At 39.8% G+C, this 23,338-nt stretch overlaps 1 protein-coding gene across 4 annotated transcripts in view; it reads right to left on the bottom strand.

Annotated features, from left to right (window-relative positions):
* Nucleotides 1-23,338, bottom strand: part of FOCAD (focadhesin) — a 316,309-nt gene that overhangs the window by 151,832 nt on the left and 141,139 nt on the right. For all 4 annotated transcript variants that reach the window (XM_040481365.1, XM_040481366.1, XM_040481368.1 and 1 more), the window contains 4 exons: nt 16,646-16,750; nt 15,680-15,781; nt 15,027-15,157; nt 12,725-12,851 (listed from right to left, as the gene is read on the bottom strand). In XM_040481365.1, coding sequence (XP_040337299.1) covers nt 12,725-12,851; nt 15,027-15,157; nt 15,680-15,781; nt 16,646-16,750 — 465 coding nt within the window. The remainder of the gene's footprint in view (nt 1-12,724; nt 12,852-15,026; nt 15,158-15,679; nt 15,782-16,645; nt 16,751-23,338) is intronic.

The following is a 23,338-nucleotide window of genomic DNA, read 5'->3' as shown; positions in this document are numbered from 1 at the left end:
ATTCACCACCTCGCCGAGCACAGGTTTAGAAATCAGTGGCTTATGTCACAAAACAAACTGTCCCAAAGTATAACTCACACTTGTATCACAACTGGGAAAGCAACATGATCGAATGGGAAATGCACAAGGCTTACAGTCAAACCGCATTCAAATCTCCATGTTACCACCCATTTCTGTGTCAATTTAGACGCTACTTAGACTCTCTACCCTCATCAGCAAATATCACCTATAGTATAAGGTTATTACGGAGTTTAATAATGGATGTCAAATGCCATATATGGTAACTAGCATTAAAAAATATAGCTTTTATAGCTTTGTTTTATTAAAGTATAACATACTACAAAAAGTACAGACCTTAATTGTAGAATTCAATGAACTCTGGCAGATGTATACAGTTAAAACCACCGCCCCAATCAAGATGGACAGACCATGGAAATAGAATGTGAACCACATATTCAATTTTAAATCTCCGAGGAACCACAGGAGACAGATGAAATTAACTTGAATATATTTTATTTAACCCAATATACCCCAAATATTATCATTTAATATATACTGATTTTTAAAATATTAGCAATGTGGTATTTTACTCTTTTTTTTCATAAGGCTTCGATGGGCCGTATATTTTACACTTACAGCATATCATAATCTGAATGAGGCATATTTCAAGGGCTTACTAGTCATATGTAGCTAATAGCTACCGTATTACCAGTGCGGATATGAACCACAGTCCAGGAATGTCCTTAGTCCCCTTTCTCTATCCTCCACTTCCCCACCCCAAATCAACCACTATGCTGACTTCTGTCCCCATAGAATAATTTTGCCTATTCTTGAATTTCATAAAAATGCAATGTGACTGGCTTTGTGACTGGCTTCTTTCACCGAACATGTTCTCAAGATTCATCCGTGTTGTCCCAAGAAGCAGGGTACATTCCTTTTTATTACTGCATAGCATCGCACTGTACAAATATGTCACAATCTGTTCACCCGTCGACCAGCTGATGACCATTTGGGTTGTTTCCAAATACATTACCATTAATAAACCTGAAATGAACATTCTTGTACAGTGGAAATGCTGGATCATAAAGTAGGTTTATGTTCATCTTTACCAAAAAACTGCTGAATACTCTTCCTCAGTGGTTGCATCATTTTATATTCCTGACAACAACGTAGGAGATACTCACACCTTCTCTAATATCGGGTATTGTCGGTCTTTTTAATCTTAGTGATTGCAGTGGGGTATATGTTTCCAGGTGACCAACAAGGTTGACCTTTTTCCATGGTGACCAGCCGATCATAGTGGTTTGGACAGATGAAAGGAGAGTTGTTACAAAGACAAACTGAGATCGCTTATATGAAATTACTTGTAATATTAAAATAACGGACCTTGGGGTGCCTGGGTGGCTCAGTCGGCTGGGCGTCCGACTTCGGCTCAGGTCACAATCTCACAGTTCGTGGCTTCGAGTCCCGAGTCGGGCTCTGTGCTGACAGCTCGGAGCCTGGAGCCTGCTTTGGATTCTGTGTCTCCCTCTCTCTCTGTTCTTCCCCTGCTTGCACTCTGCCTTTCTCTCTCAAAAATAAATAAAGATTCAAAAAAATTAAAATAAAATAAAAATAAGGGACATTCTTGCAAGGACTACCTGAGTCGGGAAGGTCATGTAAATCCAGAAGCCAAGGAACAGTAGCAAATTAGAGCACATGCTCGTCTAAAGGAAGTTGCTACGTGCTACTTAGCACCAAGTGGTCATTGCCATGTGGTAAAGCAGGCCAGGTACTTCAAGATGTTCCTGTATTATCAAGAAAGAGTAGATAGCTGTCTTTTTCTTTTTCTTTTTCAAGATTTTTCTTTTTAATGTTTATTTATTCTTGACACAGAGAGAGAGAGACAGGCATGAGTGGGGGAGGGGGAGAGAGAGAGGGAGACACAGAATCCGAAGCAGGCTCCAGGCTCTGAGCGGTCGGCACAGAGCCCGACGCGGGGCTCGAACTCACAGATCATGAGATCATGACCTGAGCCAAAGTCAGGCGCTCAACCGACTGAGCCACCCAGGCGCCCCTCTTTTTCAAGATTTTATTTTTAAGTAATCTTCACACCCAACATGGGGTTTGAACTCACGACCCAGAGATGTAGAGCTACATGTTCCACCGACTGAGCCAGCCAGGTGCTTCTCTTTTTCATTAACATTAGAATTTAAGATATTAATCCCAGGATAATCAAACAAAAGAGGCACTAAGTTTTCAAGCTCTAATTTATAGAAATGTTGGTTTTTATGAAGACAAACATCCTTAGTATGGTAAACATTACACCATTCAGGATTGTTATTAATTCCTGGTCAAACAGTAATTAAAGGACACCTAGTGAGACAAGGGTTGGCAATGTCCCAAAAGCAGATGACAAAATCATTTTGAGCAGCAAGGCAACAATGCCCCAAAGAAAGTTCGAAAGAAACAACTGGTCAGGGCGGTCCTTCTTTCCTAGCAACGCTCCTCTGTGACCAAATGTTCTTATGTTCTCATGCTTAAAGGACTATCCACATCACGTGCATTTTTTAAGAATGTAGGTAACAGCTAATAATGCTCCAGTGGCCATGGCTACCTAGAAGTCTCTGCATTATTTGGGGAGAAGAGAAGAAAGATGTTGGTAAAACAGTACAGCTTCTTTGGAAAACAGTCTGGCCATCACTCACCCGGTTCAACATACAGTTATATGATCCAGCAAATGCACTCTTAGATAGACAGCCAAGAAAAATGAAACATATGTCCACACAAGACCGTGCACATGAATGTTCATAGCAACATGATTCATAATAGCCAAAAAAATGGGAAAAACCCAAATATCCACCCTCTAATGAATGGATAAATAAATTGTGGTATTACCCAGCTATAAAAAATATTGTAGGGGTGTCTACAGTCAATTCATTAAGCATCCCAACTCTTGATTTCAGCTCAGGTCATGATCTCATAGTTCATGAGATCAAACCCCATGTCGGGCTCTGTGCTGACAGCATGGAGCCTGCTGAGGATTCTCTCTTTCTCTTTCTTTCTATGTCTCTGTCTCTCTGCCCCTCCCCTGCTCATGTTCTCTCTCTCTCTCTCTCTCTCTCAAAATAAGTAAACATTTTTTAACATTGCAAAACAAATAATATATTGATACATGCCACAGCATAGATGAACCTTGAAAACATTATGCTAATGAAAAGCCAGTGACAAAAGGCCACCTATTATATGGCACCTTTTATATGAAATGTCAAGCAAAGGGAAATTTATAGAGACAGAGATACGGAGATATGTGTACTTAACACAGTGTTCTCTCCTCCTAGACTGTGACTTCCTAGACCCAAAATGGCTCATAAATCTTTATACTCAGAGAGCCTTGAACATCCTGGCTTAAATTGTCAATATTTTTATTTTAAGGTTAAAGCTTTTTGTTTTCTGCCTAAGGAATCCTTGCCTAAAGTTTTCTGTGGTGGCCACAGGGTTTGAGGGGGAAGCCACACCATGACCTCCTCCCTTTCTCTCCTCCCCACCTCTACTCATCAGAGGATGAATAAATGACAATGTGGCAGAACACTTCTGAAAGGCTTCCAACCCTTTCTCCTTGAACTTCTGGAAAAGGCAGCAAACTGCATGAGATCAGGAGACGAATGGACCCCTTTTATACCTACAACCCATAAATCTATAAAGTAAAACAAGGACTGTTTTGTTTTATATATATATGGGCCACCTGGGTGGCTCAGGTGGTTAAGCGTCCCACTTCAGCTCAGGTCATGATCTCACTGTTGGTGAGTTCACGCCCCACGTCTGGCTCTATGCTGACAGCTCAGAGCCTGCTTTGGTTTCTCTGTCTCCCTCTCCCTCTGCTTTGTGCGCTCGCTCTCTCTCTCTCTCTCTCTCTCTCTCTCTCTCTCTCAAAAATAAATGTTTAAAAATATACACATGAAAGCCAAAAAATGCTGAAGTTTGGATTTAATATGATCTCAACAAGATGAATTTCAAAAGCACTCATAACAATACACAAATGATATAAAACTAAAACTAAAATATACTTAACTTTTCATAACTTCTACTTAAACATCTATATTGAATTAAATCACCACTCTGCCTCCTTTATTAATAATTCTCCAAAGCCCTAAAGCTAAATGTACATAGGCAAACTCACTACGGGGAAACAATGTAGATTTTTTATCTCCTTAATGACAACTTGTCATTTTAGGACATAAGGGATTATGGGCTCCTGGTAGCAAGCAGAATGTTCATGACAAAAGAAATGCTACGCTGAAGTTAATGAGGTAGTGACACAACTGAACTGTTCTCCCTGGTAACAAATAATACTGGCAGAAACTTGGGTACAAACTGCAACACTCTTCCTCTTTCTCATGCCCAGGTAAACATGGAAAGTTACTACAACAATAAGTGAACTATTTAATAAGATCATAAAAATATCCTTAAAATTCTAAAATATTTATTCTAAGAACATAATCCAAAAGAAAGTTAAAACTTTACCTCTGTCATGACTTCCTAGACTATTAACTACAAAGTGGGGAAAGTGGGAAGCAACTAAAAACCCAATCAAAAATGAATTATTTGATTACTGATGATACTTTTGCTCAATGGGATTAAGTCATTAAAATATGTAGCAATGTCGAAAATATTCCTAGCCATGGGGCGCCTGGGTGGCTCAGCCGGTTAAGTGTCTGACTCTTGATTTTGGCTCAGGTCATGATCTCATGGTTGTGACACTGAGCCCCACATAGAGTTCTGTGCTAGGCATGGACCCTGCTTAAGATTCTCTCTCCCTCAAAAACAAAACACAAAACAAAAAACAACGATTCTCTCTCCCTCTCCCTGGCCCTCCCACCTCATGAGCACTTGTGCTCTCTCTCTAAAAAAAAAAAAAAAAAAAAAAAAAAAAAAACCAGTAAAATATAGAGAAGGTAGAAAAAATATATTTGTAAAGAAAATACAATGGAAAGGAATACGTACAAAATGAAAACACTTTTGTGACAAGTTTTTCATTTTTTCATTATTCAAAGTAAATGTGATGCTCTAAAAACCAAATGTCTACAGAGTGATGTAAAAACACTGCAGCGCATCTTTCAAGCTTATCATCTAATTTTTAATCAGTAAAAACACTACAAACAATTTATCTCAAAATATCTTTTTCATTTGGATCTTTATGCAAAGCCTAAGTTATGTAAAAATCTCATGCAGTAAACCGATCACAAAGGAAACAGAGAAGACATGTGGGAAATGAGTACAAATATCACACTCATAGGGGCGCCTGGGGGCCGCAGTCGGTTAAGCGTCCGACTTCAGCCAGGTCACGATCTCGCGGTCCGTGAGTTCGAGCCCCGCGTCAGGCTCTGGGCTGATGGCTCGGAGCCTGGAGCCTGTTTCCGATTCTGTGTCTCCCTCTCTCTCTGCCCCTCCCCCGTTCATGCTCTGTCTCTCTCTGTCCCAAAAATAAATAAACGTTGAAAAAAAAAATTTTTTTAAATAAAAAAAAAAATAAAAAAAACAAATATCACACTCATAAAAAGATTTCTTGAATAATATCACACCATAACAAGGTCAACTGAACACAAACATGACTAATAAAAACACATACTGGTAGTTTGTGAATTATCCCCTCAACAAAGCTAGGGTTTTTTTTAAAGGTGATTAAGATGTAGACTTTGAATTCAGACAGATCTGGGGGCGCCTGGGTGGCTCAGTTGGTTAAATACCAGACTTCAGCTCAGGTCATGACCTCACAGTTTGTGGGTTTGAGCCCCGCATCGGGCTCTGCTGATGGCTCAGAGCCTGGAGCCTGCTTCGGATTCTGCGTCTCCCTCTCTCTCTCTGCCCCTCCCCCACTTGTGCTCTGTCTCTCTCAAAAATAAATAAACATTCAAAAAATTTTAAATTAAAACAAATGAATTCAGACAGATCTGGGTTTGAATCTTGGCTCTATCAAGCGTTAACTTAATGACCTCTGGCAATTAATTTAACCACTGTCAGCCTCCCAGAAGAAAACAGTACCTTGCACTGAGAAGGCTTTTTTTTTTTTTTTTAAGATTAAATGAGATAATAAATATAATGATTGTAGTATATAACGGTTACTATACAGAAAACACTCAGTAAATCAGTCTATGTTTACTAATACTATTATTAAAACATCTCTGATAGTTGTACATAAACCAAAATGAAAACATTCTGCTAATTTCATTAAAAACAAAGAAAACGTAATATGTAGACAGAGTAGTAAAATGGAACATATGGGTCTTCCTCTAATGTTTCATATGGTTTGATAAGCTCCCTTTGTAGCAAAAGGTCCATAAAAAAGCTCGTGATTTCCCAGTCTCCTTTACTTTGAAGTACAAGAACATTTACTAATCATTCCTATAGGAACAAAATGCAACTTGGCTGACAAGGCAAGTTAAATGCTATAAAGAAGAAAATAGTCAAAGGATCAGAATAGACGTTTCTCCAACAAGACATAGAAGTGGCCAAGAAACATAAGAAAAGCTTAGTATCATCCGACAAATGCAAATCAAAGCCTTAAACGAGATCCCACTTCGCATGCACTAGGATGGCTACAGTTAGAAAAAAGGAAAAAGGGGTGGTGCCTGGGTGGCTCAGTCACTTGAGCATCTGACTTCAGCTCAGGTCATGATCTCACAGTTCAGGAGCTCAAGCTCCACATCAGGCTCTCTGCTGTCAGAGTGAAGCCAGCTTTAGATCCTCTGTCCCCCCCTCTCTCTGCCCCTCTCCCACTTGCATGCATGCACGTAAGCGTGCTCTCTCTGAAAAACAAACATTAAAAAACGAAAGAAAGAAAAAAAGGGGGGAAAAAGGCAGCTAAGAAGAAGTGTTGCCGAGGAAGCAGCGAAATTAGAACCTTCATACACTGCTGGTGGGAACGCAACATGGCACAGCCATTTTGGAAAACAGTCTGGCAGTTTCTTAAACAGTTAAACATAGAGAGAGCATGGGACCCAGCAATTCCATTCTTGGGTGTGTACCTCACCAACATGAACACATAGGTCTATGCCAAAATCTGTACACGAATGTTCATGGCAGCGTTACTCATAGACCAAAAAAAAAAAAAAGGAAAACGTTCATTGACTGATAAATGGGTAAAATGTAGAGCAGCCATACAGAATATTACCCAACCATAGAAATAAATGATGTACTGATACATGTTATAACATTGATGATGCTTGGGATTCTCCCTCTCTGCCTCTCTCTCTCTCCCTCTCCCTCTCTCCCCTTGCAGGCACTCTGACTTGCTCTCAAAATAAGTAACAATACACTTTAAAAAAAGAAAAAGGAAATTAAGGCAAATGGGGATGGAATGGGGCAAAAAGTGATGAGATGAGAAACCTGAATGGAAAAAAATATGAAAAAGATAATGCAAAAATATTAATTTTCCTTTTAAAATGGCAAACCCTCAGCTTGAAGGCAGAGGAAGGTTCTTCTTTCAAGCTCATATTTTTCAAAGGAAGGAAGCCTCAAACTAACAAGAGTGTCAGACTCAGAGCGAGTCTTAGATCTACTTTCCTTCTCTTTCATTTATGAGCCATGTGAACCTTGTAAAGTTACTCGAATTACCAGAGCCACTGTTTCTTCAAAATAAAACGAATTCCCCGGAGCACCTGGGCGGCTCAAGTTGGTAGAGCATCGGCTCTTGATTTCAGCTCAGGTCATGATCCCAGGGTCCTGGAATTGAGCCCCCTATCTGGCTCTAGCACTGAGCTTGAAGCCTGCTTGAGATTCTCTCTGTCTCTTTCTCTCTCTGCCCCGCTCCCCTGCTCGCTCACTCTGTTTAAAAAAAAAAAAAAAAAAAAAAAAAAGAATGAATCCCCACATCACAAAATGTCCAAATTCACATTAGGTACCCAAGAAATGGTAGCTGTAACTTTCACATAGTTCCGTGTACAAAAACAAACAGCAAACAAAAACCATGTGTGAAGTCCTAAATCAATAACCAATAGTGTTAAGAAAAGAGTACATTTCTTCTCCAGTTCCCGAGTGGAAACTACAGTCTTGTCTTTGTAATTAACCAAGATTCCTAGAATTTCCCCTTTCTAATTGTTTAATAAAGCAGCACAGAAGAACCCCATATTGGAACCGCAATCTTCACCTTGACAGAGCTGACATTTACATGGAATCCGTCCTTTCAATCTCTCACTGGAGACCATGATAAATGATTAAGCAGCAGGTGTTGCAGGCTTAATCTCACCCTCCAGGACAAATGAATTTCATGACTGTGACTCCAAACCTGAGGGGTTCCCTGTCAACCTTCAGAAAAAGAGCTCTGCTTCCTATACAAAGGCAAGGATGGGAAAGCCCAACGAAATCCAATTTGGGATGGTTTTCCAAATGAGGTACTTTCCAAAAGATAGGGTTGTTCAGTGTTACTCTCTTTTCCCCACTGGTTTCTAAAATCTCACTGTTTTAGGCTTTCTACATTCCTAATTATATTTGACAGTCAAGGATCTAAAAAGCAGTGGATAGACAAATTACTACCAAATGCTACTGGGAAATAGATTTAGAACGATGCTGAATATTTTCATTCTTGAAACGCTTGGCAACCATCAATGTTTCACACATGATATCAATTAGAAGACAGAATAAATGGCCTCACAGAACGCATGCTGGCAGGAAAAAGAAAAAAGGAGAAAAAGGGTAGGCCAAACTTAGTGGATGTGGCCTGGTGAGAGCCACCAAACTGAGTATATTTTTGCAACTTTAACACACATCGCAGGACATAACAGCAGCAGCTTCACAAATAATGAACACATACCCAAAAAGCTGGGAAAGGCTTAAACAAAACCCAAAGATATATTAATTACCATCAAGGCTCGTCAAGGGGAAACAGATTATTTCTACTTCTTTAAATGAACATAGAGCTATTCATTACCAAACATTTTTTTTTTTTAAGAGCATATTTCTGTTGCCAAAATTAACTGTGATGCAGTCAGTTTGAACAAATTCCACAGCTTGGGACACTTGTACTATCCATGAGGAAAAGATGGTAAATAACACTATTTACCTCTAGCAAATATCAATAAAATAGTGGAGTTGTCCCCCAGACAAGAAAGATGAAAAATAAGGGATGAGATGGGCCACCTGGGTGGCTCAGTCGGTTAAGCGTCCGACTCTTGATTTTGGCTCAAGTCATGATCTCACAATTCATGAGTTCCAGCCCCATGCTGGCAGTGGGGAGCCTGCTTGGGGTTCGTTCTCTCTCTCTCTCTCTCCCTCCCTCCCTCCCTCCCCTGCTCTTTCTCAAAATAAATAAATAACCTTTAAAAAAAGAAAAAGAAGGAAATGAAAATAAGTATTCTTTTTTGTTTTGTTTTGAGTGAGAGAGAGGGAGAGCAGGGGAGGGGCAGGGAGAGAAAGGAAGAGAGAGAGAATCCTAGGCAGGTGCCACATCCCCAGCCCAGAGCCCAATTCAGGGCTTGAACTCACAAACTATGAGATCGTGACATTAATCAAGGGTCAGACACTTAACCAACTGAGCCACCCAGGTGCCCCAGAAAATATTCTTTGTAATAAATGAAGTTAACGGATTGGGGCTGTTGTTTTAGGATTTATTCTCACAGAAAGGATTAAAAGAGGTTAGCGTGCCTTTGTTAGAAAGACATGTAGGGGGGTGCCTGGGTGGCGCAGTCGGTTAAGCGTCCGACTTCAGCCAGGTCACGATCTCGCGGTCCGTGAGTTCGAGCCCCGCGTCGGGCTCTGGGCTGATGGCTCAGAGCCTGGAGCCTGTTTCCGATTCTGTGTCTCCCTCTCTCTCTGCCCCTCCCCCATTCATGCTCTGTCTCTCTCTGTCCCAAAAATAAATAAACGTTGAAAAAAAAAATTAAAAAAAAAAAAAAAAAAAAAGAAAGACATGTAGGATTTCTTCTTTCATTTGCAACATGGCAGTTGAAGTGTTTTAAAAGCAAGTTTTTGATAAAAATATCATGTGGGATTTGGATTTCATAACATGAAAAGAAACAGAAGGGGAAGGGGTGAGACACAATGGAAAAGTGACGTGCCTTTAACCAAGCAGAGGAAAAAGTATTAAGGTATCAAAGTAAGACACAAGCCTCCTTAATTAAACTACCTAGACATGATGTCTCCATTCCTCCACAAGACGGTGGAATGTGAGAAGCAAAGAAGCTGCTGTAGGCTGAACATTCGTATCCCCTCCAAAATTCATATATTGAAATCGTAATTCTCAAGGCGATAGTTTTAGGAGCTAGGATCTTCGGGGGATGACTAGGTCAGGAGGGTAGAGCCTTCATGACTGGGATTGATGCCCATATAAAGAGACTCTGGAGAGCTATCCTTCCCTTTCAGCATGTGAGGTTATGGCAAGAAGAAAGCTATCCATCAAGATAGTGGTCCACGAACCAAGAAGCAGGCTCTTACCAGACAGTGAATCTGGATCTCAAACTTACCAGCCTCCAGACCATGAGAAATAAATGTGTGTTAATAAGCTACCCAGTTTAAGTTATTTGTGTTATGACAACCTGAATGGATTTACACAGCATATGGTACTACGGGTAGAAGTTTGGATCGGGGGAATAGATTTCAACCATCTCAAATTATCTCCTGTAAGTACAGAAAGAGGCAACAAGAGCTTCAGCACTGAAAGGACAGGATCCCATTTGCAGGAAGAAGTCAAGTCACTATCACACATGAGCTGTAGAGAAAAGATTAAACAAGAAACAAATGACTCTGAACCTCCTTGATGGCATGGACTATATCAAACTGTGTACCAACCTTTCAGGAGCAAGCTCAACATTTAAAGAGCACCCGTATGGGTAGACATTATACCAGGTATGTTTTGTGTGGTGTGTGTGTGTGTGTGTGTGTGTGTTGAGTAATCTTTTATCTTCATTTGAAGAAACAGAGGCTCAGAGGTTAAGTAAACTAACCAAAGGACACGTAACTAGTAACTGGTATATATACCAGGTACAGTCCCATGACTGCCCCAAAACGAAAATGCTTCCTACCACATCAGGCAACATTTTTCCTATCTCCAGTACTTCCTCAAGTTAATGATATCTTAGAGAAACGGAATGAGAAAACTAACGCCACACACTGAGCATTTCTTATGAGTTAATAAGCATCTATAGACAACAGAGCTGTTGAATGGGTGGAGAACACAATGGAATTACAGCCCCAGTCAGACAAAATTACCATTCGTTAGAGGGAAAAAGTTAATTTCGGAAATGAGCTGATTTCTGTTTGGAAAAAATAATGAAAAGGAAATACTCCCAAAATGGTAACAGTGATCACCATTCAGAGGTAAACGTATACAATTCTCTCTTCTCTCAAAGCTTCTACTGAAAACATATTTCAAAATAACGTTTAGAATTATTTATTATGAAAGTAATATAATTATTAAAGTGACACTTTGCAATTCCGGATGACTAACTGACACAGTAAAGAACAAAAGTCCTTGGTCATGTATAGTAGTCCCCTGCTGTAATATGAAACCCTTAACAACTCTGTCAACTACTGGGCATGTGGTCTAAAAGCATTGCCCTTAGCACGCATTGGTTTCTAAACAGTGACAGTGCTTGCTCTCTGCTAAAATAAGTGTTTATCCAAGAGAAAATTACTTTCAGGAGCGCCTGGGTGGCTCTGTTGGTTAACCGTCCGACTTCGGCTCAGGTCGTGATCTCACGGTTTGTGAGTTCGAGCCCCTGTCGGGCTCTGTGCTGACAGCTCAGAGCCTAGAGCCTGATTTAGATTCTGTCTCCTCTTCCCTCTGTCCCTGCTCACTTTGCACTCTCCCAAAAACAAATAAATGTAAAAACATTAAAAAAAGGAAAAAAGAAAGAAAATGAGTTTATTCTCATACCAAAATCCTGAGTGAACAACCTCCCTCCAAGGACTATTTTCCTCATTTATAAAATGATGTTATAACCCCTCTATTGCAGAATTAATGAGGAACATAAATGGAAAGTACTTTGCACAAGAACCTGGGCGTATAAACACTCAATACAGTCACTGCCTGTATTACTGAATCATTATATTCATTATCATATCAACCATAATTGCCATAAGCTAAGAGAATTCCACCTAGTCTCAGTCACTAAAAGACTACAATTGTGTAAGTATGTTCAATGTGCGAAAACTTTGGTTCGGTTGATAAATGATCACTGACATAATTACCGCATTTCTCCAAAACGGTTAAGGATTCCCTGCTGTGTTGCGATTGGGGGAGTGGTATAAAGTTCAGGAAACGATTTGGAGGCTCAAGTCTAACATCAATCCATCCTACCCAAACTGATCACCAGGAAAGAAACAATCCTTGGCCAGTCTTCGGGCCAACCATCGTTTTTGCTGGCTATAAAACTCCCGCTGGCTTATGCCAATCCCTTCTCCTCTGCTTCTTAAGCCTCTCTGATCACCAAACTAAGAAGCAAATAGACTCAAGAGCTCCAAGAGCCTAACTTTCCCTTCTATGTTACCAACGACGACAAGTAAGAACAGGGAACGGCATACAGTGGTTTTCTTTAGCCTCTGGAGCACGTCCACAGAACCCAACATTTCAAGACTCCCCTCCAGAAAGGATTTCTAACGTAGAAGGTCTTGCTTCCCTTCCCCAACAAGAATCCCTGGGAGTGACTATTCCAGCGCTTAGTTACTCGACTCTGAACTTGCAGCCTGGTAACTCGTACGCCTCGTAAAACATTTTCTGCAAAACTATCCAAAACAGTGTTGAAAAGCCTACCTCAGCTTGGCAGAGGGCATGAAGACCTTGTAGCACCAAGGCTGCTGGAGTGGCTTGGTCAGGTTTGGTGCACTCATTCAACACCTGGGAAATGGCTGCCAACATGTCTGCTCCATGCTGATAGGGCCTGTGAGAAACGATCGTTCAGAGACCAGATTAAAGTCGAAGAGCGCAGGCGCACTCCCAGGACATCTGCCTGAACAGAGAGCGTTCGTGCTTTTCTTTACGCTTGTGCCCACTGAACACTGACCCTCCGATACGAATGCATGTTTTCGTCAAAGATTCGCATCGTCGTCGTTACTGCTGTAACCGGAGACTCATTTCTGATACAGAAATGTTATCCAAAAAAGAGGACCCGTGCTAACAAATGTTACTCTTCCCTAAGCCGTACATCCTATTGTCTGAATTGACACAAACTCAAGTCTCCGGTAATGGTGGAAGGAACTGACTGACCTCATTGAGATTATCAGTAAAAGATAGAGCTATTTCCTGCCTGCCCCTTGCTCTGGTTATCAGCCACTGACTACAAAAGCAGGGATTGCGTCGGGGCGCCTGGGTGGCGCAGTCGGTTGAGCGTCCGACTTCAGCCAGGTCACGATCTCGCGGTCCGTGAGTTCGAGCCCTGCGTCGGGCTCTGGGCTGATGGCTCAGAGCCTGGACCCTGTTTCTGATTCTGTGTCTCCCTCTCTCTCTGCCCCTCCCCCGTTCATGCTCTGTCTCTCTCTGTCCCAAAAAAATAAATAAATGTTAAAAAAAATAAAAAATAAAAAAAAAAAAAAAGCAGGGATTGCGTATCAAAAGGTCATTTATGACAGTAGCGAAACTAAGGGGGTTACACCTATCACAATAATGATGCTGATGCTGAGGACGATGATAAAAATAATGATATGAATCGTAACTGGCCAAACACCTATCTCATGCCAGGCACTCTGCTGGATTCACGCACTCAGGCTCCTCCTCTCCTCTCCTCTATTCCACATGTCATGTGCTGTCCCCAAAAGGATTTTAACTCCCCAGAGAAATGCTCAGGCCCATCCTTGGCTTTCCCGGTCACCCCTGAATGACGTAATAGTTTTCTCTAACGAAATACCAACTGATAAAACTGCCCGGCTGGATTCTACGGTTCCATTGTCTGGCAAACAGAAATGATTTTCCAAAACTGGAAAGATCTGACAGATCTTGAGGTGGCAACTGAAAGGAACACTGAATATATTCAATAGACTCTGACCTGGGCTGATATTTAACTTTTACTGAACCTCAACTTTAAGTGTGTAAAATTAAAATGTTAGCTAATGGGGTGCCTGGGTGGCTCACTCGGTTAAGCATTCAACTCTTGATTTCGGCTCAGGTCATGATGTCATGGTTCATGAGTTCAAGTCCCACGTCGGGCTCCATACTGATGTTATAGAATCTGCTTGGGATTCTCTCTCTCTCTCTCTCTCTCTCTCTCTCTCTGCCCCTCCTAGCTTGCATTCTCTCTCTCAAAAAAAATAAAAATAAAATAAAAATGGTGGCTAATAATTCCTTCATCTCTAAAATTTTTTCCATGCCGGTACCTCAAGAGAATCCAAACTCTCAGGTCTTGGGTTATATGTGTGTGACTTGTAGAGTGAGGTTATGTTTGGGTGGCCAAGAGACTGAAGCTTAGAAAAGAAGCAGAATTGCTGAGGTTTAGATCCATGCTGATCCGAGATTTATTTGAAACTGGAATCATCCACGTTACTGCTTCAGGATTAATCCATAATCGACAAGAGCAGAGTCACTTTCCTAAGACCCTCACATCTTCCTATACTCTAGAGCATACATGGGGATTCAATAATAGGCCTCCCTTGTAATAATTCCTAGTAATTAATTCTATGAGATGAGTCACAAATAAGGCCTTCCCTATTAAAACTCTTTATAACAATTGGGCATAACATGGGGAAAATATAAGAACGAACAGTTTGACTTTACTCCACTGTTTAGGTTTTAGAAATTTGTTGTATACAAAAAAAAAAAAAAAGAAAAAGAAAAAAAAAGAAAACATAACATCACATTTTTATTATAATATTATTATCCAGAAAAGGATCTGAATTTCCTATAAATCAAGATACGAGGCTAGTACTGAGATAGACATGCTTGTTTCTTGAAGTCATTATCCAATATTATTAAGTTTTAGAATTAGAAAACTTGACCTGAAAATTAACTTATTCTTACTCAAATACCCTCTGCCTATCTTTCCTGGCTTCTCACTTGCGATAAAAGAATTAGGTGCAAAATAATACACCATGATATACATTCCCAAGAGTTAAGCACAGCTTACCTTTGCTTACATATGTCTCTTATCGATGCTGCTTTAGCGATGAGTTTCTCCCACTGGACTTCCTTGCCCACAGACAGAGAAGGCACGTCAGACATGGCCATGAAACGCTGCAGTTCAGGATATACACGATCCTAAGAAGGCAATTTCACAAAAAAGGTAATTTTCCAACTTGAGTTGAATAATCACTTTACACAGCATTTTTACCTCCAAATCTCACATTTGCATCGCTAATTACAATGCATTTCTTCTAATCAGCAGAGAACAATGCTTTTGTGATTGCTGGGGATTTTCTTAGAGACCCATGCACGCCTCATTTCATAAGACAAGAAAAAGGTGGCTGAATCTCACCCTAATTACAAAGGTTCTAATCGTTTATAATCACACTTCTATTACTTTTTCCACACAGATGGAAAAATCAATTTCAGAATTCAAGGAAAAAAGTTTATTTTCTATTTTCAATTTCTCTTTGAGAGCCAATCACAACTGACTGCCTTACAGATCAAAAGCATCCCGCTGAACCAAACTTTCTCAATGCAATCACAGACGTGCCTCCTTAACACGACTGTATCAAAGCTTTGTCACGCGTACTGAAAAACTCATTTGCTCCGGCGAAAGGAACATGTTTGATATGCAAGTGTTTTATCAGAGCTCACCTGCTTTTCCCACAAAGATGTCAACAAGCGCACAGTGACAGCTCTTAGGTGTGGAGTAGTTCCAAGAAGTTGGATCACTCGTAGAATTTGTCCTATGCACACCTAGAAAATATTGAAGAAATTATGGTTTCACAAATGTAAATGCAGATAATCCTGAGGTTACCACAATAACGTGAAAACCCCTTGTTATAAAATAAGGACTGAAATGGAAGCTAACTATAATATTACCCATCTTTCTGAGACGTGGGTCATAGTTTTAGGGAGGAGCTAGCTAGCAATCCTTGGGCATAAAAACCTAATCTCAGACAACAGCCAATGGGAAAACTTGGCTATGAAATGATTTCAAAGAATTCATTCTTTAATTTTTTTTTTTTTTAACGTTTACTCATCTTTGAGAGACAGAGAAAGACAGAGCATGAGCGGGGAAGGGGCAGAGAGAGGGAGACACAGAATCCGAAGCAGGCTCCAGGCTCCGAGTCATCAGCACAGAGCCCAACGTGGAGCTCGAACTCACCAACTGCGAGATCATGGCCTGAGCCGAAGTCGGGCGCTCCACTGACTGAGCCACCCAGGTGCCCCCAAAGAATTCATTCTTAAATACTATAATAAATACTTTGGGCCCAACAAGGAAAATAGTGGTCATGGCAAAATTAAGAGCTCAAAATTTCACGATACCAAACAAACTTCAATGTAGTATTCATGCCTCACTTTCTCTTTTTAAATTTATTATTTACTTTTGAGAAAGACAGAGAGAATGCAAGCAGGGGAGGGGCAGAGAGAGAGAGGGAGAATCCCAAGCAGGCTCCACGCTGTAAGCACAGAGGCCGACGTGGGGCTTGAAGTCACAAAACTGAGATCACGACCTGAACCAAAATCAAGAGTTGGATGCTTAACCGACTGAGCCACCCAGACGCCCCTCATGCCTCACTCTCTTTTTGCCCCCGAGTAAATTGGTTAAATACAAACCTTGTGAACACCAAGTGTAGGCAAAGTATACAAGATATCATTATATAATACAGGTTCCAGTGGTCTTCCCAATTTGAACATCAAAACTGGAATCAGATTTGGTACCTAAAATGAATTTAAAGAACATATTTGTTATGCCTTCTTTTTTTTTTTTAATTTTTTTTTTCAACGTTTATTTATTTTTGGGACAGAGAGAGACAGAGCATGAACGGGGGAGGGGCAGAGAGAGAGGGGGACACAGAATCGGAAACAGGCTCCAGGCTCTGAGCCATCAGCCCAGAGCCTGACGCGGGGCTCGAACTCACGGACCGCGAGATCGTGACCTGGCTGAAGTCGGACGCTTAACCGACTGAGCCACCCAGGCGCCCCTGTTATGCCTTCTAAAATAAATCAATCTCCAAAGCAATCATTATTGAGGTTTTCTTCAAAAGAATAATGGGAATATATATAAATTTCAAGACTTGACGTTAGCTAGCCATTTTTCATTAATGCAATTTCACAGTACCACTAATACTCTATTTCTTTTGTAATTAGCCACCAAATACCAATCAAAAATGTTTTTCTTAAACAACTATGACATTACCTCTCAGCAATACAAAAGTAGTTAAAATACATCCTGCCCCAAAGAAGTTTACAGTTCTAATGAGAAGCTGACACTTAGGATATGTACACGAAAAACAACTGTAGAGTGAAATATGTTATTCCAATATGAAATAAGTAAAATTAGTTGTACGGTAAGGGAGGGTTAATGGCAAAAACTTCCCTACAGGTCTCCATTTCAATCCCTACGATAAAATAAGAAGAACAATTCATTTGTGGATGAAAAGACGTGATAGTGTTAAGATGGTGATATTTTCCAAATAGGTCTGCAGATGCCACATAATCCCCATCAAAATCCTAGCTGACTTCTTTGCCAAAATTGAAAAGTGGATCCTAAAATTCATGGGGAAAAGCAAGGGATCCCAAATAGCCAAACAATCTTGAAAAAGAATCAAGTTTGAGGACTCAAACTTCACAATTTCAAAGCTTACTACAAAGCCACAGTAATCCAAAGAGTGTGGCACTGTTACAACAACAAGAAATATAGATCAATGAAACAGAACTCTGAGTCCAAGAATAAATCCTTACATTCACATCCAGTTGATTTTTGATAAATATTCCAAAAAACCTACAATGGAGAAAGAAGAGTTTCTTTGAAAAATGACACTGGATTTCAGCAACTGGATAGCCACATACAAAAGAGTGAATCTGGGTCCTTTCCTTACACAACACATAAAAATTAACTCCAAGTAAATTTCAGACCTAAGTGTCAGTGCTAACACTACCAAACTCTTGAAGAAAATATAGTAGTAAATCTTTGTGACCTTGGGTTAGGCAAAGCCTTTTTAAGATGGGACACCAAAAGTGAGTGCAACAAAAGAAAAAAAAATACATTCCACCACCTTAAAAATATCTGTCCTTCAAAGGGCACCACAGAGGGGGGAAAAAAAAATCACAGAATGGGGGAATTTTTGTTTTTTACAAATCATCCATCGAATAAGATATTTGTATCCAGAATATATAAAGAATTCTTCTAATTCTATAATAAAAGGACAAATAACCCAACTCTAAAAGAGCAAAGGATCCAAAGAAGATAAGCAAATGGCAAGAAAGAAAGACAGGGATACTCAACCATCATTAGCCAAGACATAACTGCAAATCAAAAGCAGGATGATATACACCTTAACATCCAATAGGATCTATAAAAAAAAGACAATATCAAATGTTGGCAAGGATGTGGAGAAATGTGGACCATCATGCACTGCTGGTAGGAATATCAAATGGTGAACCCCCTTCAGAAAACAGACTGGCAGTTTATCAAATGGTTAAACAGAATTACCAGATGATCTACAATTCTACTTCTAGGATCTATCTACCCAAGAGAAATGAAAACATTTCCACACAAAAAACCTGTACAGGAATGTTCAGAGCAACATAATTCACAACAGCCAAACAGTGGAAACAACCCAAGGGTCCGTAAACTGATGAATGGATAAATAAAATGTAGCATAGGGGCATCTGGATGGCGCTGGTTGAGCATCTGACTCTTGACTTCAGCTCAGGTCATGATCCCAGGGTCCCAGGAGCGAGCCCCATGTGAGGATCCGTGCTGAGCATGAAGCCTACTTAACATTCTCTTTCTCCCCCTCTGCCCCTCTTCCCTGCTTGTGCTCTATTAAAAAAAAAAAAATTGCAGTATAGCCCTACAATGGGAATAGTATTAAGCCCTAAAAAGGAAAAGGAACCAACAGGGATGAACTTTGAAAACATCACGTCAAGTGAAAGAAGCCAATCATAAGAGACATAGTAAATGATTCCATTTATATGACATATCTAGAACAGGCAAATCTATAGAGACAGAAAGTAATTGCATGAGATTGGAAAGTTGTAGAGGGAAATGGGGAGTGATTGCTAAGGGGTACAAGGTTTCTTTGGGGGATGATGAAACTGTTCTCAAAGTATTTGGAATTATGTTTGCACAACTCTGTGAATATACTAAAAATCACTGAACTGTACACTTTGCATGAATTACATAGCATATATAACACAAAGCATGTGAATTATATCTCAATAAAACTATGAGCCTATCGATGGCACACTTTAGTACCAAAACGAATTATTTTCCTTCCAGTGCATTTCAGTTTTGTTGCCCAGAATGTTACATGTCCTCTATCTGCTATAATCGTAGAAAGTCTGTTTCTTCTAAGCTTAAGAAAACATTTACTTTAATTCACTTTCAAGACAGAAGAAAAATTCTCCAAACCCTACTAACCAAAAAGTAACAGTTGAACATTAATTCATTAATGACCTTGACCATGATATACCATGGCAGCATTTGGAGCTACACATTAAAAGGGCCACAGGCTCACAGCACATAGCCAGAATTGATGTTTTTAACAAGTGCTGGGACTCTGTTAAAACAGAAGTTCTATCACCCTATATTGAGCAAATGAATGGAGACAAATTTTTGAATTGGCTTCTTATTCCCCATTTTAATTAAAAACAAAAGGTTATCTTAGATTGCATTACACAAGTCTCAATTACCCCTTCTGGTAAGATTTCTACCAAGACACGTTGACAGATTCTTAGTTCTGGGAAGGCAATCAGTACATTTACCGACATTTTATAAAATAGTGTATTTAGCCGTATGGCTTCCAAACAACTGGTTTAATTATATTGTCAGAAAAGAAATAAAGTACTCTATTTATGTTAAAGAGTACAGTTTTTTTTTGTTTTTTTTTTTATGAGCCCCAGACTTAAAAAGTATGTATGGGTGTTTTTTTTTGTTTGTTTGTTTGTTTGTTTTTGTTTTGTTTTGTTTTGTTTTTGCTGAGTTCAGGAATGAAAAAAACCTACGTGGGAAACTTTTACTGTAAATAATCTTAAATTCATGCCTTCAACAGTTCCAAGGCTATTATAGCCCAAATTATATCCTCAAAAGTAAATGGGAAAAACAAAATAGGTATTATTTCATTAAGAAAACAGATGCAGATGTAGACGTGTGGAAAATTTTTTTTTTTTGCATAAAGTATGTACCATTGTTTTCCCAATGAAATAACATACGTGTATTGATTGATTTGAGATGTAATTATGAGCTCTTGATCCCTCTGCTCTTGATCATTCTACTCTCTGCAGGCAGAAAACACAATGAATGCTCTGACTTTAAATTTAAAATAAGCTGGGGGCAGCTGGGTGGCTCAGCTGGTTGAGTGTCAGACTTCAGCTCATGTCACGATCTCACCATTTGTGAGTTCGAGCCCCGCATCAGGCTCTGTGCTGACAGCTCAGAGCCTGGAGCCTGCTTCAGATTCTGTGTTTCCCTCTCTCTCTCTGCCCCGCACCACCACCCGCCCCCCACCTCTGTCTCTCTTTGTCTCTCAAAAATAAACATTAAAAAAATTTTTTTAATTAAAAAAATAAAATTAAATAAGTAAATAAATAAATAAGTAAAATAAGCTGGAAAGTGTCCTCTAATTCACAGTCTCAAGATCTTCTGGTTTTAGAAAATACTAAGCTTTTGCTTCCCTTTTTCAGAATTCAAGTCACTGATGAACAACTGATTGAGAATGATGGGATTATTAAGGAGCTCCATGGACTATCAGCAGATTCGTCAACAGAAATCTTATAGGCCATAAGGGGATGCAGGATAATATATTTAAAGTGCTCAAAGAAAAAAAAAAAAAACAGACAACCAGGAGTACTATGTCCAGCAAAACTTTCCTTGAAAAACGAAAGAGAAATAAAAACGTTTTCAAATAAACAAAAGCTGAGAGAATTCACCCATCAGACCTGCCTTTAAAGAAACTCTAAAGGTAGTCTTTCAAGATGAAACCAAAGGACCTTACACAGCAACACAAAAGCATATGAACGTATAAAGCTCACTTTAAAGGTAAATAAATAGAAGAATACACAACACTATAATACTATGATGATACTGCGTAAATCACTTTCAATTCTGGTATGGAAGTTAAAAGACAAATGCATAAATAACTATATAAAAATACGTTAATGGATACACAATATAAAAAGATGTAATTTGTGACAACAATAACAAAGTGTGGGGGAAATAAAAAAGTAGAGTTTCTGTATGCCAATGAAGTTATGTTGTTACCAGCTTATAATACACCACTACAGCTGTGTTTTCTATAAGCCGCACGGTAACCACAAAGAAAATACCTAGGGAAGATACACAAAAGATAATGAGTAAGGAATCAAAGCACTTCACTACAAAAAAAATAAATAAATGAATGAAACACAAAGTAAGATAGCAATAGAGTGCCCGGGTGGTTCAGTCAGTTACGTGTCCAACTTTAGCTCAGGTCATGATCTCATGGTTCATGGGTTCAAGCCCCATACCAGGCTCTGTGCGGACAGCTCAGAGCCTGGAGCCGGCTTCCGATTCTGTGTCTCCCTCTCTCTTTCTGACCCTCCCTTGCTCATGCTCTGTCTCTGTCTCTCTGTCTCTCTATCTGCCCCTTCCCTGGTTGCACTCTTTCTCAAAAAGAGGTAAATGTTAAAAAAAAAAATTAAAAAAAAAAAAAAGACTGACAGAAAAAATAATGAACAAAACGCCAATATTAAGTCCTTCTCTATTTGTAATCACTTTAAATGTACCTGGATGAACCTCTGTAATCAATATACAGAGTGGCTGGCAGGATGAAAACCATGATACAAATATACGCTGACTACAAGAGATTCTTGTCACATTTAAGGATACACGTAGGTTAAAAAGGAAAGGATGAAAGAAGATATTCCATGCAAATGGTAAGCAAAAGAGAGCAAAGACAGCCATATACTTATATGATACAACTCAGCCTTTAAGTCAGAAACCAACACACGAGACAAAAACATTATCATAACATTTTTTTAATGTGTATTTATTTTTGAGAGAGCGAGTAAGACAGAGAGTGAGCGGGGATGGGCCAGAGAGAGGGAGACCCAGAATCGGAAGCAGGCTCCAGGCTCTGAGCCATCAGCCCAGAGCCCGACACAGGGCTCGAACTCACGGACCGCGAGATCGTGACCTGAGCTGAAGTCGGACGCCCAACCGACTGAGCCACCCAGGCACCCCTGACAAAGTCATTATTACAATAGAAAGGGTCAATTCACCAGGAAGATAGACAACTATAAATACATAAGCAGCCAGCATCAGAGCAATATATGTAAGCCCAAATATATGAAGCAAACATTTACAGAACTGAAGGGGGAGTGTTCTCCAGAATAGATCACATACTAGGTCACAAAATAACTCTTAAATTTAAGAAGACTGAAATGATACCAATTATCTTTTCTGACCACAATGGAATGAAACTACGAGTCAACAACAGTAAGAAAACAAAAAAATGCACAAATACAAGGAAACTAAAAACCACACTCTGGAACAACCAATAAGTCAAAGAAGGAATCTAAAAGGAAATTAGAAAATATTTTGAGGGGTGCCTGGGTGGCTCAGTAGGTTAAGTGTCCGACGCGTGGTTTTGGCTCAGATCATCATCTCACAGTTTCAGGAGTTCGAGCCCCACATCAAGCTCTGTACCGGCAGCATGGAGCCTGCTTGAGACTGTCTCTCTCCCTCTGCCCCTCCCCTGTTCTCCCACCCACCTCCAAAATTAATTAATTAAAGTAAAAAGAAAAGAGATCTCAAACTAACTTTATCCCTCAAGGAACTAGAAAAAGCATAAGCTAAAACAGAGTTAGCAGAAGGAAGGGAATAGTAAAGATTAAAGCAGAAATAAACGAAATAAGGAATAGAGAAGTCGGAAAAAAACGAAATTAAGAGTTGGGATTTTAAAAGATCCGTAAAACTGACAACACTTTCTCTAGAGTAAGAAAAAAAAAAAAGAGAAAAGACTCAAAATCAGAAATGAAAGAGGAGACATTACAATGGGAGTCACAAAAATAAAAAGGGATGTGAGACAATTATGTACACTGATACAACAATAAATGGAATAACCTAGAAGAAATGGATAAATTCATAGAAACATACAACTTACAAAGACGGAATCATGAACAGAGAATGGGAACAGACAGGCAATGAGGAAGGAGATTGAATCAGTAATCAAAAACCCAGGGGCGCCTGGGTGGCGCAGTCGGTTAAGCGTCCGACTTCAGCCAGGTCACGATCTCGCGGTCCGTGGGTTCGAGCCCCGCGTC

Source organism: Herpailurus yagouaroundi, unplaced genomic scaffold (genome assembly GCF_014898765.1).
Source record: "Herpailurus yagouaroundi ecotype Mexico unplaced genomic scaffold, PumYag 160, whole genome shotgun sequence".
NCBI classification, from domain to species: domain Eukaryota; kingdom Metazoa; phylum Chordata; class Mammalia; order Carnivora; family Felidae; genus Herpailurus; species Herpailurus yagouaroundi.
This window is presented reverse-complemented; position numbering and strand designations above follow the sequence as displayed.